Source organism: Protobothrops mucrosquamatus, unplaced genomic scaffold (assembly GCF_001527695.2).
Source record: "Protobothrops mucrosquamatus isolate PMUCROS unplaced genomic scaffold, P.Mucros_1.0 scaffold470, whole genome shotgun sequence".
In the NCBI taxonomy this organism is placed as follows: Eukaryota; Metazoa; Chordata; class Lepidosauria; order Squamata; family Viperidae; genus Protobothrops; species Protobothrops mucrosquamatus.
Window position 1 is genome coordinate 628,795 of NW_015386791.1, and position 15,148 is coordinate 643,942.

General features: G+C 37.6%; 1 protein-coding gene across 1 annotated transcript in view; it reads left to right on the forward strand.

Annotated features, from left to right (window-relative positions):
* Positions 1 to 12,491, forward strand: part of LOC107288053 (voltage-gated potassium channel subunit beta-1) — a gene marked incomplete at its 3' end in the record, with an annotated part of 89,603 nt that extends 77,112 nt beyond the window's left edge. Inside the window, exons 3-4 of the mRNA XM_015816628.1 lie at positions 10,861 to 10,898; positions 12,412 to 12,491. Coding sequence (XP_015672114.1) covers positions 10,861 to 10,898; positions 12,412 to 12,491 — 118 coding nt within the window. The remainder of the gene's footprint in view (positions 1 to 10,860; positions 10,899 to 12,411) is intronic.
* Positions 12,492 to 15,148: the final 2,657 nt, after the last annotated feature.

Genomic DNA, 15,148 nt, shown 5'->3' on the forward strand with positions numbered 1-15,148 from the left:
CTCTTTCTCTTCTCTTCCTCTCTTTCCTCTAACTTTCTCTCTCTCTTTCCCCTCTTTTTCTTTCCTCTTTCTCTTTCCACTTTTTCTCTTTCCCTATCTCCTCTCTTTCTCTTCTCTTTGTCAAGCCCCACAGGGCTTGCCACTCACGGGTGAGGGTTGGGGGACCGCCAGCCGACTGCTGCCGCTGCCGTCGCAGCCACCCGGCCCGTTGCTGTTGCCGCCGCCACCGCCGCCGCCGCCCAGCTCGTTCCCGGCGTCGCCCCGGCCTGCGGAGCTCCAGGCATGGCCCTCCCCCCCTCCCTTCCATTCCCTGCAGCGCTGCCTGGCGTGCCCGGGACGGGAAACCCCAAGCCGCTGTAGCCAGGCGCGAGGGGGAACGCCAGAAGCCTTGCGCAAGGGGGGTAGGCCTGGCGACGCTGCGCCCTGCCGGGCGCTCACCAACAGGGCTGGGGGGGGGGCCGAGGCTGCCAGGGAGAAACAGCCACATGCCGGCAATCAGCCGGAACTGCTGGAGCCGGCCGGGGAAAGCCGCGGCCGGATGGAGAACCGCCAAGGATTGATTGACTTCCGGGAGGGGCGGGTCCCAACTGCCGGGACACTTATAACCACAGAGCGGATGGTGGTTTGCGGCTGGGGGCGGGGTAACAGGGCGCAGGGCCAATAAGGAGCCCTGCGAGGGGGCAAGTCCCATGAGAGAGAGAGAGAGAGACAGAAGTGCAAGTGCAAGTGCCTCTGTCTCTGTCTCTCTCTCTCTCTCTCATGGGACTTGCCGGAGGGCCGTGGGAGGGCCGCATTTATATAGAGCAGGGAGGGCTGTTCGAGGGCCGGATTAAACTGGGCCGCGGGCCGCAAATGGCCCATGGGCCGGACTTTGGACATGTCTGAACTAAAGCCTCCAAACATCTTAAGTAAATTAAAAGATCCAGTATCCCAAGAAGAAGTAGTCATCTGCAACATATAGTGTAAGGACTATAAGAGTCATGATGTGGGACAGAAAGGCAGAGGACTAACAGAGTATATCTATGAAGACCAGCTAGCAGTCAGAAGACACAGTGAAAACTCTTCAGTCTCATAACATATGGACAGACTCAATCATACTTTTAACTGGGAAACCATGAGCATCCTAGGTCAAGCTAAATCCAAAAACACTAGGGCAGGGGTGTCAAACTACCAGCCCATGGGCCAAACGCATCATAAGGAAACTGCGCCCATCCCATGCCGGCAATGGGGAAAAAGTTCCGATACGTCGCGTGACATCATGTGACGTCGCGAGTTTGACATGTCTGCACTAGGGGATTCTTGGCAACTAGGTATTCAGACAAATCAATCATTAATAGACAGATTTACACGTCATTCAAAAGAGACAATAAAAAAGCTAAGCAGGAAACAATATCAGAATACATCTTTTTAACAGCCTACATCAAGATAAACAGGGATTAATATCAGACAAATAATCAAGCAGAAAACCATACCCCCCAAAAAGGAACTACCAAGAAGTAAACCACACACCCCAAAACCACACCCCCACCAAAACTGGCAGGACAAGCTACTGTATATAAACAGGGAACAAGCCCCATACTCACTAGCAGTGATGAAGTTAGTTGGGTAATGAAACATCTGCAAGCAAATAACCAACTCAGAAAGTACCTAGCATAAGTGTTGCCAACCTTGTGTTGAGATATAAATGTAATATAGTAAAATTCATTTAAATTCATTCATTGAATTCTTATATGTAAATATGAGGAATGAATGAATAAAGGAATGAATGAATTCTTCACAGGAATTGAGGATCCAGTGTAAGAAACAAGAGTCCAGGCAGAGCAAATTCAGATGTTTTCTTTGTCCATCCTCCTCTTCTGTCAGCTAATATAATCTTCTGCATTTCTATTCAGTTGAACATACTTTATTGTTATATTCTCATTTTTACTTTAACCCGTCCTGGGAGGAATTATATTATGGAAGTTGGAGTAAAATCTCTTTCAACTCAAACTTTCAACTTGACTTCTGATGATTTCATAACTGTCTCCTAGAATTACTGAGAAAACTACACAAATGTGTCCATGTTGTCACTAGTAGTTTGAGCTTCACTTGAGGGTATTTTTATCATTTTTCATCTTTTACATATAGTAGCTTCCAAGATGAAGATCTTTGAGAAATATATCTGTAATGTTTACTTACTGCATTTAAATTAAAGATAACTTTGATGTCTTACTTCTAAAATGTGGGGCTGTTTATGCAAAGCTTCTCTGGTGATGAGGAATCTGGCACAATTTTCGCACCTTACTGTGTTGCTATGAGACATAAGCACTTCAGAGCTGTGGAACCCATAGATGACAGCAAAATCTAATAATCAAATCTGACAGTTCCCAAAGCTTTATAGATCCTGAAATCAGATTTATCTTGAGGAAATTTATCACATAGTTTTGACCAGAATGAGTCAGTCCACCGAATTATTATTGGAACTTGTTTGTTCATAAATTCTTTATTTATTTAAATTACTTTCTAGCTATTAAGTCAACTCAGAGTAGGTGGTAGTCACTATTCTTACTGGGGACTTATAAATTACAGAAAAATTCTTAATTCCTATCACAGAAGCTTCAGCTACTTACCACCTAAATCATGGCCCATTTTACCTGAATTTTGCAGAGCTCCCTATCTTTGCTGTTAATGCCCACATCTCTGTAACAAGTAGTGCAAATGTCTAATAATCATTCATTGCCTTCTTTATTATAAGTGAGTGGACTTTTGATCATACCAAATTAAATGAATTATTCTGTTTTGGTATTTGGGAATAAGCTAGCTAGCCAATGCACTTGATTTCACTGGACAAAATGGTATGAAAGCTGTCTTTATATTCAATCTTGTTAAGCATAACAGCTCTCCAACACAAAAATGTCTTAGATGCTTTTCACTCTTCTTCATCACCACAAGTGCTTTTCTTTCACAGGCATACAGACCTTTTCTGTGTTCTACTCATTGTTCCAGAGAAACCATTAAACATTAAAACGTCACAGGGAAAACCATTGCCTGTATCATTTTGCTATTTGTAGGTATAAATACACCAGTCAATACCTTTTCTAGGGCTTTTATTACTCTACCGAGCTAATCTGTAGTGTATTTCCTAATTGCTGGTTCCTTTACTGTTGAGAATTGATTTTAAAAAGCTGAAAGCCATTCATCCCTTCAATATCTACACTGCCAATTCCTCTCTTCTGCCTTTGGCTAATTATTACTCTAGGCACCCAGATTTCTAGCATCCAAGTTATTTTCTTGTTTCACCTAGCATGCCTTTCTGAGTCTGTACCAGCTTCAATTGTTTTTCAAAAATTACTCAGCCCACAGATTATATATACAATATATATTGGTTTCGTGACAGATGACCTTTCATGATGGAATTACTCTATTACTTATGGACATGAATTATATGATTTATATATTTTTACTATTTTTAATTTTTATATGCTTTGTTACATTTCAAATTCCTTTAGCTTACTAGAATCTCTAATCAACATTACCAAGTATTGTGCTGCCTGGGAATTCTTGGAATTGAAGCCCAATATGTGAGGGGAAATTTAGTTTGGGAAAGGCTGTTTTACAAGGATTTTGATGACAAATCTTAAATGTTTGTCTTTGTTGAAAACATTTAAAATAAGACCGAAGCTGATGTATCATGTCAGTTCTGATAATCTAGAATTATTATGGTAGCTGAAAATTTTGGGGATGGTTTATTGGGAAACTTAATTATCTATGCATAATTGTTAAAGCTTAGTAAATATATTTATTTGCAGTTTGTTGTCTTTCTCAATATGTTTGAGATATTGAGCCATTACCACGATATCAGCAGTGGTTCATTATATAAGAAATAATTATTTGTACTTTTTGCTGCCTTTACAAAAGTCCCATCTGGATAGGTAATGCTATTCTATCTTTTAATATTTTGTTTTTATAAAATACATTTCATTCACATAGGCCAAAATAGGCATTTCTTTTGTATAATCCCAACTTTGGAAATAAAATGCATGGCTGCTTGCCACAAAGTTATTATAAATATTATAAATATAACATTTGTGGTCTTGAATGCTAAGAACCCCTTGGAAATACTGCAAAAGTGGATCACTAAGGATAAATGTACATATGATCTTCTTCTGACAGCTCGTTGAGTGAGAAATTTAATTGGCTTTTTCATTCCTTTCAGCTGGTAATAAATTGGAAGCACTGAATGTTTATAGTGGTATCTAAGTCCAAAATGTTTCAGTAACAACATATTTAACAGCAAGCTTCAAAACATTTGATATTTGGGAACCGTTTGCTACATGTGCTGCTCTAAGGAAGCAAAGCTTAATCCATTAATGATTCCAAACTAACTCAGTACATTGTTCCCCACCCCCAGATTCTGAGTCATGCACTTTGAGTAGTTAGGCTATAAGAATATGCAGAACATGGGGAGGGAATGAAGTGCAATCTCCCCCCCTCCTTTTTTTTCTTTAATAGTACTGCTATCATACCCAGCAGTTTGAATCGGTGTTATGGTTTCTGCTGAAATCTGTGGAGATGCTCAGTCACCCCGGCCATGGTTATCCCAAAGGTGCTTTTTTATAGAGGCAACTGGACTTTCTTTGTTTTTTCTTGAGTATGTTTTGCGTCTCTTCCAATAAGCTTCTTCAGTTCTGAGTGAATGGTGGGGAATGGAAGAATTTATATTCCTTGCATTCTTTCTGAAAGTCGTTGAGGCCACTTGGAGAATCCTGAGGCAAAGATAAACCTCCAAGTGGCCTCAATGAACTCTCAGAGAGAGTGCTAACGACCAGATAACTGCAGGGAGTATAAATCCTTTTCATTCTCTATTATTCAGTCAGAACTGAAGGAGCTTCTTGGATGAGAAGCGAAATATCTTCAAGGAAAAACAAAGAAAGTGCAGTTGCTTCTTGAAAAAAGTACCTTTGGAATTCTGCTGAAATTCTTCTGCAAAATACATAAGTCAAAAGGAAGAGTGGAATAGATTGTGTCTACATGGTTGAGCGTAGGGTTTTGGTTACATTTCTTTTTCTTTTTTGAAAATGTCATTCAGCTTTTGGAAACATATATTAGATTTGCAATTAATTTGCAATTATAACAGTAAGGATATTTGAGAATTCAATGTGTCAGAATAAACTAAACTGATCCATGAATCCTTGAATACATTTATACATTTACATTTATTCCCCATTTATTTGGATTTTGCAGTACTGCCTCCAATTTACAAAAAATACATGATTTTTCTTTTAGGCCTATAATATGAATATTTCAGGAATAAATGTATTTTAAAATATATATTTGTGAGAAAATTATTTATATATTTGTGTAAATATGTAGGCAAATGCAGTATTTTAAGCTTTGAAAGAAACTAAAATCCCTGAAAGCCTTACAAATGAAAGCTAACTTTGGGTGTCTATGGAGATTCTCAGTCATCCAGGTCATGGTTGTCCCAAAGCTGCTTTGCTGCATATATTTTATCTTTTTACTGACTTAGCTGTAGGCACGGTGATCTAGATTAACAAATCTGTGTGGAAGAAGATTTCTTCAAGACATATTGTAGTGCAGTGCTAGTGGGAAATAGCAGTTCAGTGATGGAGTAATCCCAAATCTTTCTGATTCTGGGGGGTATAAATTAAATAAATAAGATCTCAAAGTATGAAAATGAAACCCAAATAGATGACCTTATTTCAGTTGTGTTGATAAATTAGGTTTCTTTATTAACAGGAGGTGTAGAATAGTTTTCATGGTGCTTACATCTCTGTTCTTTAACACTATTATGCTTGATCTATCTATCTATCATCTAGGGATCTGACTCAAACTTTCTCTTGTCTATTCCTCTCCAGTTTGCACTGTACCTTTTTTGGAGATCTGATGGGGCCGGGTTTCTTAGTCTCAGAAAATATTATTAGAAGAATCTAGAAGGGAGACCTGTTTGTTTATTTATTCAATTTCTATAGACACCCATCTCAAGCAATGACCTTGGGCAGCTTACAGTTTCAAAATAATTGGATAATATGCCTTGTAGGGTGACCCGATCTACAATTTTGGTGATATTTTACTAGCAAGTTACAATTATTAAACTATAATCATATATAAATATATTATGTTATGTTATGTTATCTTATGTTGTGTTGTGTCGTATCATATATCATATCATATCATATTATATTATATTATAATACTATATTCATTTGTATCATACATCAATCTGCGCAGAGTGCAAATGCTTGTCTGAGGAGAGAACATTTGGCATGGTTGACATTAAAAATAATGCATAAAATGACAGAAAACATAATTTTAATTAATATGTACAACTCATTAAGCTATGTGCCCCAGTGGTTGCTGTCTCCCCAGGCTTTTATTATACACAGTATAACTTTAGTTTACTCACTCCCAGGCTATAAATATTAAGTTTCATTTATGCCATTGCAAATTAAGGCCAGCCGATCACTAAGATAAACCAAAAAAGCCGCTTGAGTCATTTGGAGTTGGATGATGCCTAAATCAAGTAAATTAAATTAAATCTCCTAGCTATCCATTTGTATATAGTGATAATGACTTTGAAGCAAGTTATTCATCTCGCGGATATAATATTGTTTCAGAATCACCTTTGATATTGTTTCAGAAATATTAATTGATTGTCTTGAGAGTCCCTTTTATAATAGTTGGCTAATTCCATTTTGTGGGATTAAAAAGACATACTTTTGTCTGAGACATGTAGATTTAATCCACTGTGCCACGAAAATACTACTAACATGGGAAAAACGTTTTCCCTGAAACCAGGGGATGTCAGAGGAATATAGATAGCCTTATAAAGCTACTTGCTATTTTCAGAATTTAAAAAAAAAAACAAAAACTCCACTGCTATGTATCTTAGAATAATCATGGTTCCTCCACTAACAAATCAACAGAGTGTATGTTCTCTGTGGTTATGCTCAATATATCAGTACAAATAATGGAAGCAATCAATTAATATGCTCATTTTTTATGCTCTGAATTTTTATATTCTAACTTATGGACAAAAGCATTTGTACTTTACCTTTGCTTCCATATGTAAATTTAAAGTCTTGTTCATAACCATTTTTCTTAAATTGCTTTTGAACTGGTTTAAGATTTATCTTTTTCCTTTGCTAATATGTTATTTTAGAAATAAACATAATGAAAATGATTGAAAATAAAGTTGTCTTTAAAGAAGAATTGTAAGAGCTTTCAGAGAGAATTAAAGAATCTGTGAAAGTGTATTTTAGAACTGGAAAAAGCATGCATTGTGCATATTTTTACTATCATTATTAGTATCATTTCATTTCTGTGTGGTAATTTTTTTTTACATTTGCTCTGTCAATCACTCTAGCACTCTCCAGTTGTTTCATTCATTTATTCTGTAGGATAACACAGAATTTCTTTAATTCACCCTAAGATGCCATGCTATTTTTATCTCCTATCCTGATCATATATTGGTCTATTAATATATTTTATAAGATATATAAATACATTTTGGGACCAATGGACTACAGGTAGTCTTTGACTTACAACCGTTCAATGGCACTGAAAAAAGTGACTTATGATGGTTTCTCACACTTGTGACAGTTGCAGCATCCCCATGGTGACATGACTGAAATTCAGATGCTTGGCAATTGGTTCATATTTATGACAGTTGTGACAGTGTCGCAGAGTCATATGATCAGCTTTTGTGACCTTCTGATAAGCAAAGTCAATGAGGAAGCCAGATTCACTTAACAACTGTGTTACTAACTTAAGAGCTACAGTTATTCACAGTTATAACTGTGGCAAGAAAGTCATAAAATGGAGCAAAATTCACTTACCAACTGTCTCATTTAGCAACAGAACTTTTGGGCTCAATTGTGGTCGTAAGTCAAGAACTACCTGTAATGTGGAATTCTGAGACGCTTCTGGGCCAGCAAAATGATATTAGGTTACTCATCACAGTACTCCTGAGAAATGGTGCTTTATAAAATTTCTCTCACGATTCCCCCAGTTCAAGCCCTGAAATGCTTATATATTAGAGCGTGCAAACGCTGAATTTGGCATCTTTGAGGTTGCCTTGTAACTGTGACTGAATCAAAGTGACATGGTAACTAGGTAACAGTGTGCAAAGGGTGATGTTTTAATTTAATTTTTCACACTTCAGCACTTTGCTTTCCATATTACAATCTGTAAAGCTTACCGGTGAGAACAGAAACAAAGACTATTTCAGTTTTTACTGATCAGCAAGGTCTAATAGTTTGTTATTGCTATATATTAAACAAGGGAAGGGATTTTTTTTCTTCAATGCAGATACTGAATATAAAAAAATCTTTGCTTAGAACAAGGAAAATTATTGTGAAAGAAATAATTGAAGAATTGGTTAGCCCCTCTTGCAAGTATACTTGAATAAAAACACTGGGCATTATCCAACAAAATAAAATTCAATGGTGAAAAAAGCAAGGTTCTACATTTAGGCAAGAAAAACCAAATGTACAGGTATAGTATAGGGGGTACCTTGCTCAATAGTAGTAACTGTGAGAGGTACCTCGGAGTCCTAATGGACAGTCACTTAAATATGAGCCAGCAGTGTGCTGCAGCTGCCAAAAAGGCCAACTCAGTGCTGGGTTGCATTAACAGAGGGATAGAATCAAGATCACGTGAAGTATTAATACCACTTTACAATGCCTTGGTAAGGCCACACTTGGAATACTGCATCCAGTTTTGGTCACCGCGATGTAAAAAAGATGTTGAGGCTCTAGAAAGAGTACAGAGAAGAGCAACAAAGATGATTAGGGGACTGGAGGCTAAAACATATAAGGAACGGCTGCTGGAATGGGGTATGTCTAGTTTAATGAAGAGAAGGACGAGGGAGGACATGATAGCAGTGTTCCAATATCTCAGGGGCTGCCACAAAGAAGAGAGAGTGAAGCTATTTTCCAAAGCGCCTGAAGGCAGGACAAGAAGCAATGGATGGAAACTAATCAAGGAGAGAAGCAACCTAGAACTAAGGAGAAACTTCCTGACAGTTAGAACAATTAACCAGTGGAACAACCTGCCTCCAGGAGTGGTGAATGCTCCAACACTGGAAGTTTTTAAGAAGAGACTGGACAGCCATTTGTCTGAAATGGTATAGGGTTTCTTGCCTGAGCAGGGGGTTGGACTAGATGACCTCCAAGGTCACTTCCAACTTTATTATTATTATTATTATTATTATTATTATTATTATTATTATTATTATTATTATTATTATTATTATTATTATTATTATTAATAATAATAATAATAATAATACAATTCAGAAATCTGTGGAGATTCTCGGTCATGATTGTCCCACAGTTTTTTTTTCAAAGGCAATTGGACTTTCTTTGGTTTTCCTTGAAGATATTTTGCTTCTCATCTAAGAAGCATCAGAACTGAAAAATGGATGAGAGGTGAAACATCTTCAAGGAAAAACAAAGAAAATCCAGGTGTCTTTTGAAAAAGCATCTTTGGAAAATTCAGAAGAATTTACCTGTGAGAATGAGCAAGTAATGTGTGTATGTATTGCCATCTTCCAGGTTATAAAAACTTGAATTGTAGAAAACATAAACATGTGTTCTTTAGAACCATGTTACAATAAAATTATATAATAAATGTATTAGACATTTTGCTGTATTTGTAAAAATTCAATATAAAAATTGATCTGTACTTTAAGCATGTGGATATTTTTAGTTAATTCTGATGAGGTGGCTCGGTTTTCTTGTGCTAACTTCTCACTTTGAGAAAGATAAACATTTTACTTGTTTATTCATTTAAAAGATGAACACTTGTGGAAATGGGTTGCTTTTGTAGAATTCCATTTTTTTCATGGAATTTATTGCAAATAGATTGTATTCTTTATCTATTGTAAAAAAGAAGATAGATATGATACAAATTTGAATCTAATAGGAACGATACAAAGAATGTCACATATAATCAGATTTTACTTCCTGAATTATTACTGATTTTAGAATATCAAAAATTCCCTTATTGCCTTGCCACACACAAGAAAATAGCATGTTTTTTTAGCACAGATATAGCAGTACATGTTTCCAGTGTCTTTATTTCTGTTCACTTCTCTTGTGGTTTGTTTAGAAAACCATTGGCGTAAGGGAAGATCAGTTACAAAAAATGTAAAACTAAAATGCCCAAAGGCTTCATAGCCATCTTTCTGCTGTTGCATTGCAAACTTCATGCAAGTTGTGAAGATGCATTGATGGCATGTCAGCATGAGCAGGAATCGGTTTCAAAATGCCAAAGCAAATGAATTGAGAAAAGGAAAAATCCATTCCAATGTATACAAAGAAAGAGAAGTTGCAGGAATGAATTGGTGAACTGGGGAAAAAAAAGGAAGAGTAATTGTTGAGTTCATAAACCACAGTGTGACAAGAGTTCTCCCCAGTGGGAAAAGAACCATTTACAATGGAGGCCAAATTGCAGCACATCAGAGGAAAATGCCAAATTTATTGCTGTTTCTGAGAAGAATTAGAAATAAATTAGCTCAGCTCCCAAACACAGATGAGGCTTATCAAATCTGGCATTGATTCCAGAGCTATCCATGCTACTGGTATGGAAACATCTACATAATCCCAAGGCATTTTCATTCGTCTCCTGTTCAAAAGAAAGGAATCCCTACTTAGTTGAAGCTGTTTACGGAGCTGGAGCTGGTCAGCTAGTACAATGGTTAAAATTCAGTATCATTGAAATATTATCTTGTAAGATAATGGATCCTCAATAAATCAAACATCAGGAGATCCCATAAAGAACAATTTCCTAATTATAATATATTTTGGTTTATGAAAATAATGTCCTAAATGTTAATAAATCTCCATTTCTTTCTAGGGACCTGGGTCACCTTTGGAGGTCAAATTTCAGACGAGGTGAGTGAGACGTCATTTAATGACAATCTAGAAAACAGAACTTGAGTAATCTAGAAATAAATACATCACTTTAATGTTTTCATTAAAATTAAAAGCCATGTCACAGAAGTCTGAATAAATTGAAACAGGATACGGCAAAGCATGATCATAACAACAAAAACCTCATTTCTCTTAATTGAATATATACTATTTCATCTATGGTAATATAGCAACCTAGTTTAAATTTGGCAAACTTGGTCTCCAAAGAAGGTAACATGGAAGTCATAGCTGTCGAGCCCTGCGAGGCCGATTGGTCCGAGAGCCAGCTACTCCCGCCGCCCACCGTCAACCCCACATGTGCCTTACCAGCCCCGCCGCTATGCTGGCGCTTTGTGCTGTTCAGCCTCGGCCAGGCGGCATGGGAGCCGGTTGCAGCGTTGCCTCCTCTTAGCTACCAACCTTGAATTCTGGCTAACTCATCCCTGATCTCAGAGTCTCCCTTTCCTTTATTTGCAACGGCCAATGGCCTTGCCTTTTTCCTGCTGTCCAGCTCCTGAAACCTGCATGCCATACCAAAGCTTAGACCAGGGGTAGACAACCTTGGCTCTTTTATGACTCATGGACTTCAACTCCTAGAATTCCTGAGTCAGCTATACTGACTCAGGAATTCTGGGAGTTGAAGTCCATGAGTCATAAAAGAGCCAAGGTTGCCTACCCCTGGCTTAGACCAATATTGCTGGGCCATTTCCAGATAAAATATAATTTACATTTTTGGGTGCAGATACAGGCCACCTAAAATTACCTCTTCTGTTTCTTGTACATGTCTCTGAAGCCACGGTACTAAAGCTATTGAGAGAATGAAATGTGAATGGGGAAATCCTGACTCTCAGCCATGACTGTTCTTAGACACATGATCTATCACTATCACATAATAGAACATATTGGTTTCCTAGCCACGCCAACTTCTGATGACCCCTATGATTTATATCAATAGCACTTTAAGTTATAATGTTATATCCATTTATGTAGGAGAAATCAACTCTCATTGATTTTAATGATTTCTTTAATGCCAATGAATATATTGTAGCATACATTTTTATGATTGAAAACTTATGCATATCACAAGAAAGTTGATTTAATAAACAGTTAATTGTTAACTATTAATATTACTGTTTATTGCAATGTACATTGTATCTCACATAAAGCTTAAGTGTTGAAGGTGATTTACAGTACAAGCAGTTTCAAGCTTGAGTTAGGAAACGAATGTACTTAGCTACTTGGAATTTGTGTGAAAAAAGATCCCAGGTTCAAAAATGTGAGTACTGGCAAGAAATAGTAGCAATCTACAGTAGTTTCCTGCATCCTAAATTCTGTCCATTGTCCATGATTTAAAAATTAAGCTAGATTTGGTATTAAACTCTGATTTATTTCTGGAAAACTATTTCATTATTAGTCATTCCTGCAAAATTTAGAAGATTGGGGACAGAGAGTTTTTATATTTCTAAGATTAATTTAATGTCTCTGTTTCCAAAAGGTTGCTGAACAGCTAATGACCATTGCATATGAAAGTGGTGTGAATCTCTTCGACACCGCAGAGGTATATGCAGCTGGAAAGTAAGTATCTGTGTTTCTATTCTTCCATCATAGGTAGATCTTATTTCTAAATTAAATATTATGGCATTGCAAGTAGGCTCCATATAGATCAGTGGTTGAACTGTAATTCATTTTTTTTAAATTCCACATTTAATCCTGGCCTCTGAATATAGGGCTAGGAAAACACCTGTTTGAATACATGGAGGTCTGTTGTTTATCAGTGTCAACAATATTAGATTAGATGGTTGGATGAATAGAATTATAGGTAGCCCTCAACTTATGACCACAGCTGGAACCAGAATTTCCATGGCTAAGCAAAACAGTAGTTAAGAGATCAGTAACCTGATTTTATACCAGTTTTTACCACAGTTGTTAAGCAGATCACTGCAGTCTTGGAACTTGAAACTGGAAAAATTCAGCAGTCCATCTGCATTTAAAAGACAAAAGCCACTCTTTCGAAGACAGCAAAGTCCACATTTTGGACAGAGAGGACCGCTGGTTTGAAAGTGGGGTCAAAGAGGCCATTTATGACAAAATTGAACAGCCCTCTCTCAACAGAGGGGGAGGGATATGACATTGTCTATCTCCAGTCTACAACACAGTCCTTTCAGCAGTTTCAAGAAGGCTCCACACCGATTTGCACTACTCAGGTGACCCTGATGACACAGATAAACCTCCAGGTAACATCAACGACTCTCTAAAAGAATGCAAATGACCAGCTGTCTGCAAGGAGTATAAATCTCCATTCCCCACCATCCAGTCAGAGCTGAAGAAGCTTCTTGGATGAGAAGCGAAACGTCTTCAAAGAAAAACAAGGAAGTCCAGCTGCCTCATGAAAAGAGCATCTTTGGGACAACTATGACCTTGGATGACTGAGAATCTCCATAGACATTTGCATCATAGCATATATTACAGGAGAAATCCTACTAGCTTCAGTAGCAGTTCAGTGTATTCCAGAATTTTACCCTCAACTTATCCCTTTTAACCTGCCAGTTCCATCTAAATAAGTAATTCCAGGCAATCTAAAAATGGGACAGTCATTTCCATAGTTTTATAAAACTGCTGTAATATCTAGTTACACTGGCTGAGGATTATGTGAGCTGAAATCCAAACCATATGAAAAGTATTAGGTTGATGGGAATCTGTCTTAAATCATGTTCTTTGTGTTATTTCTTACACCAATTAAAGCCAAAGTTCTGTGCTGTGACTTTCACGGCACAGGTTTGAACATGCTTCAACCTTTTTCACCTACTGTTGTGCATGTGTATATATGTACGGTTGTAGCTATTCTTCTTCCAGGAAAACCAGGGATTTGTTTCATTTATTATATGATAGGAGATTCATCTCATCCAATTTAATAGGATTACAGTAATTCCTTTCTGCTAATACAGTAGTGGAAACTGCCTTGAGCCAAACTGTTTTACAAAGTATCTCAAAAAAATAGTCATTTCTTTGTAAATTCTCTCCAGGCCTGCTGACAGATGGCTGCAAAAGCTGGACCATAGTAGCAGGCAGAACTCACAACCAAGCCAAACTCATGCACAGCTTTTGTCTTGGTTGACACCATCATAAAGCAAAGGAGTTTTCTGCAAAGGCTCAGTGGTCTTGGGGAATTCTGTCCATATGCTATTGTCTACCCCATTTTCATCCATGTTTCTTTACATACACACAGACAAAACATATACACAGAGACATAGGCAGTTCATCTGATGTACTTCTTCTTTTTGCCTGAATTTATCTCAGTTCTCAGGATCTCCATACATTTTATTTCTGCAATTCTGTGTGCATTCTGAATTTATTTAGGGACTTCAAATGCAGCCAAGTGTGTATAATACTGACTCTGAACCTGGGTTCCTCAAGATTTTAATCTCTGGTCTCAACATCTCCAGTTAAGCCAAAAACAAAAGACTTTGAACTTTAAAATGGAGATGCTTACTTAAGAGGTAAAATAATATTGGGAGACTGTTTTCGGGGGGGGGGAACGGAAGTGCTAACATTTCACAGACTGGTTTGCCTTTGTGGCCAGATGATTTGATGATATTTTCTGAGTAGAAATTGTGACATTTTGCTTTCCATGGACACAAACTCTGCTGTGACATTTGGATACAGAGCAAAATGATTCAGTTAAATAGAGAGAAAGAAAATAAAACATTGGTTCCCATGTGTCTTAATATCTATATTTATTAATAATAATAATAAAGTTGAAAGGGACCTTGGAGGTGATCAAGTCCAACCTCCTGCTCAGGCAGGTAACCCTATACCATTTTGGACAAATGGCTGTCCAGTTTCTTCTTAAAAACTTCCAATATTGGAGCATTCACCGCTTCTGGAGGCAGATTGTTCCACAGGTTAATTGTTCTAACTGTCAGGAAGTTTCTCCTTAGTTCTAGGTTGCTTCGCTCTTTGGTTAGTTTCCACCCATTGCTCCTTGTCCTGCCTTCAGGCGCTTTGGAGAATAGCTTGATTCCCTCTTCTTTGGGGCAGCCCCTGAGATATTGGAACACTGCTATCATGTCCCCCCTCGTCCTTCTCTTCATTAAACTAGACATACCCAATTCCATCAACCTTTCCTTATATGTTTTAACCTCCAGTCCCCTAATCATCTTTGTTGCTCTTCTCTGTACTCTTTCTAGAGTCTCAACATCTTTTTTACATCGTGGTGACCAAAACTGGATGCA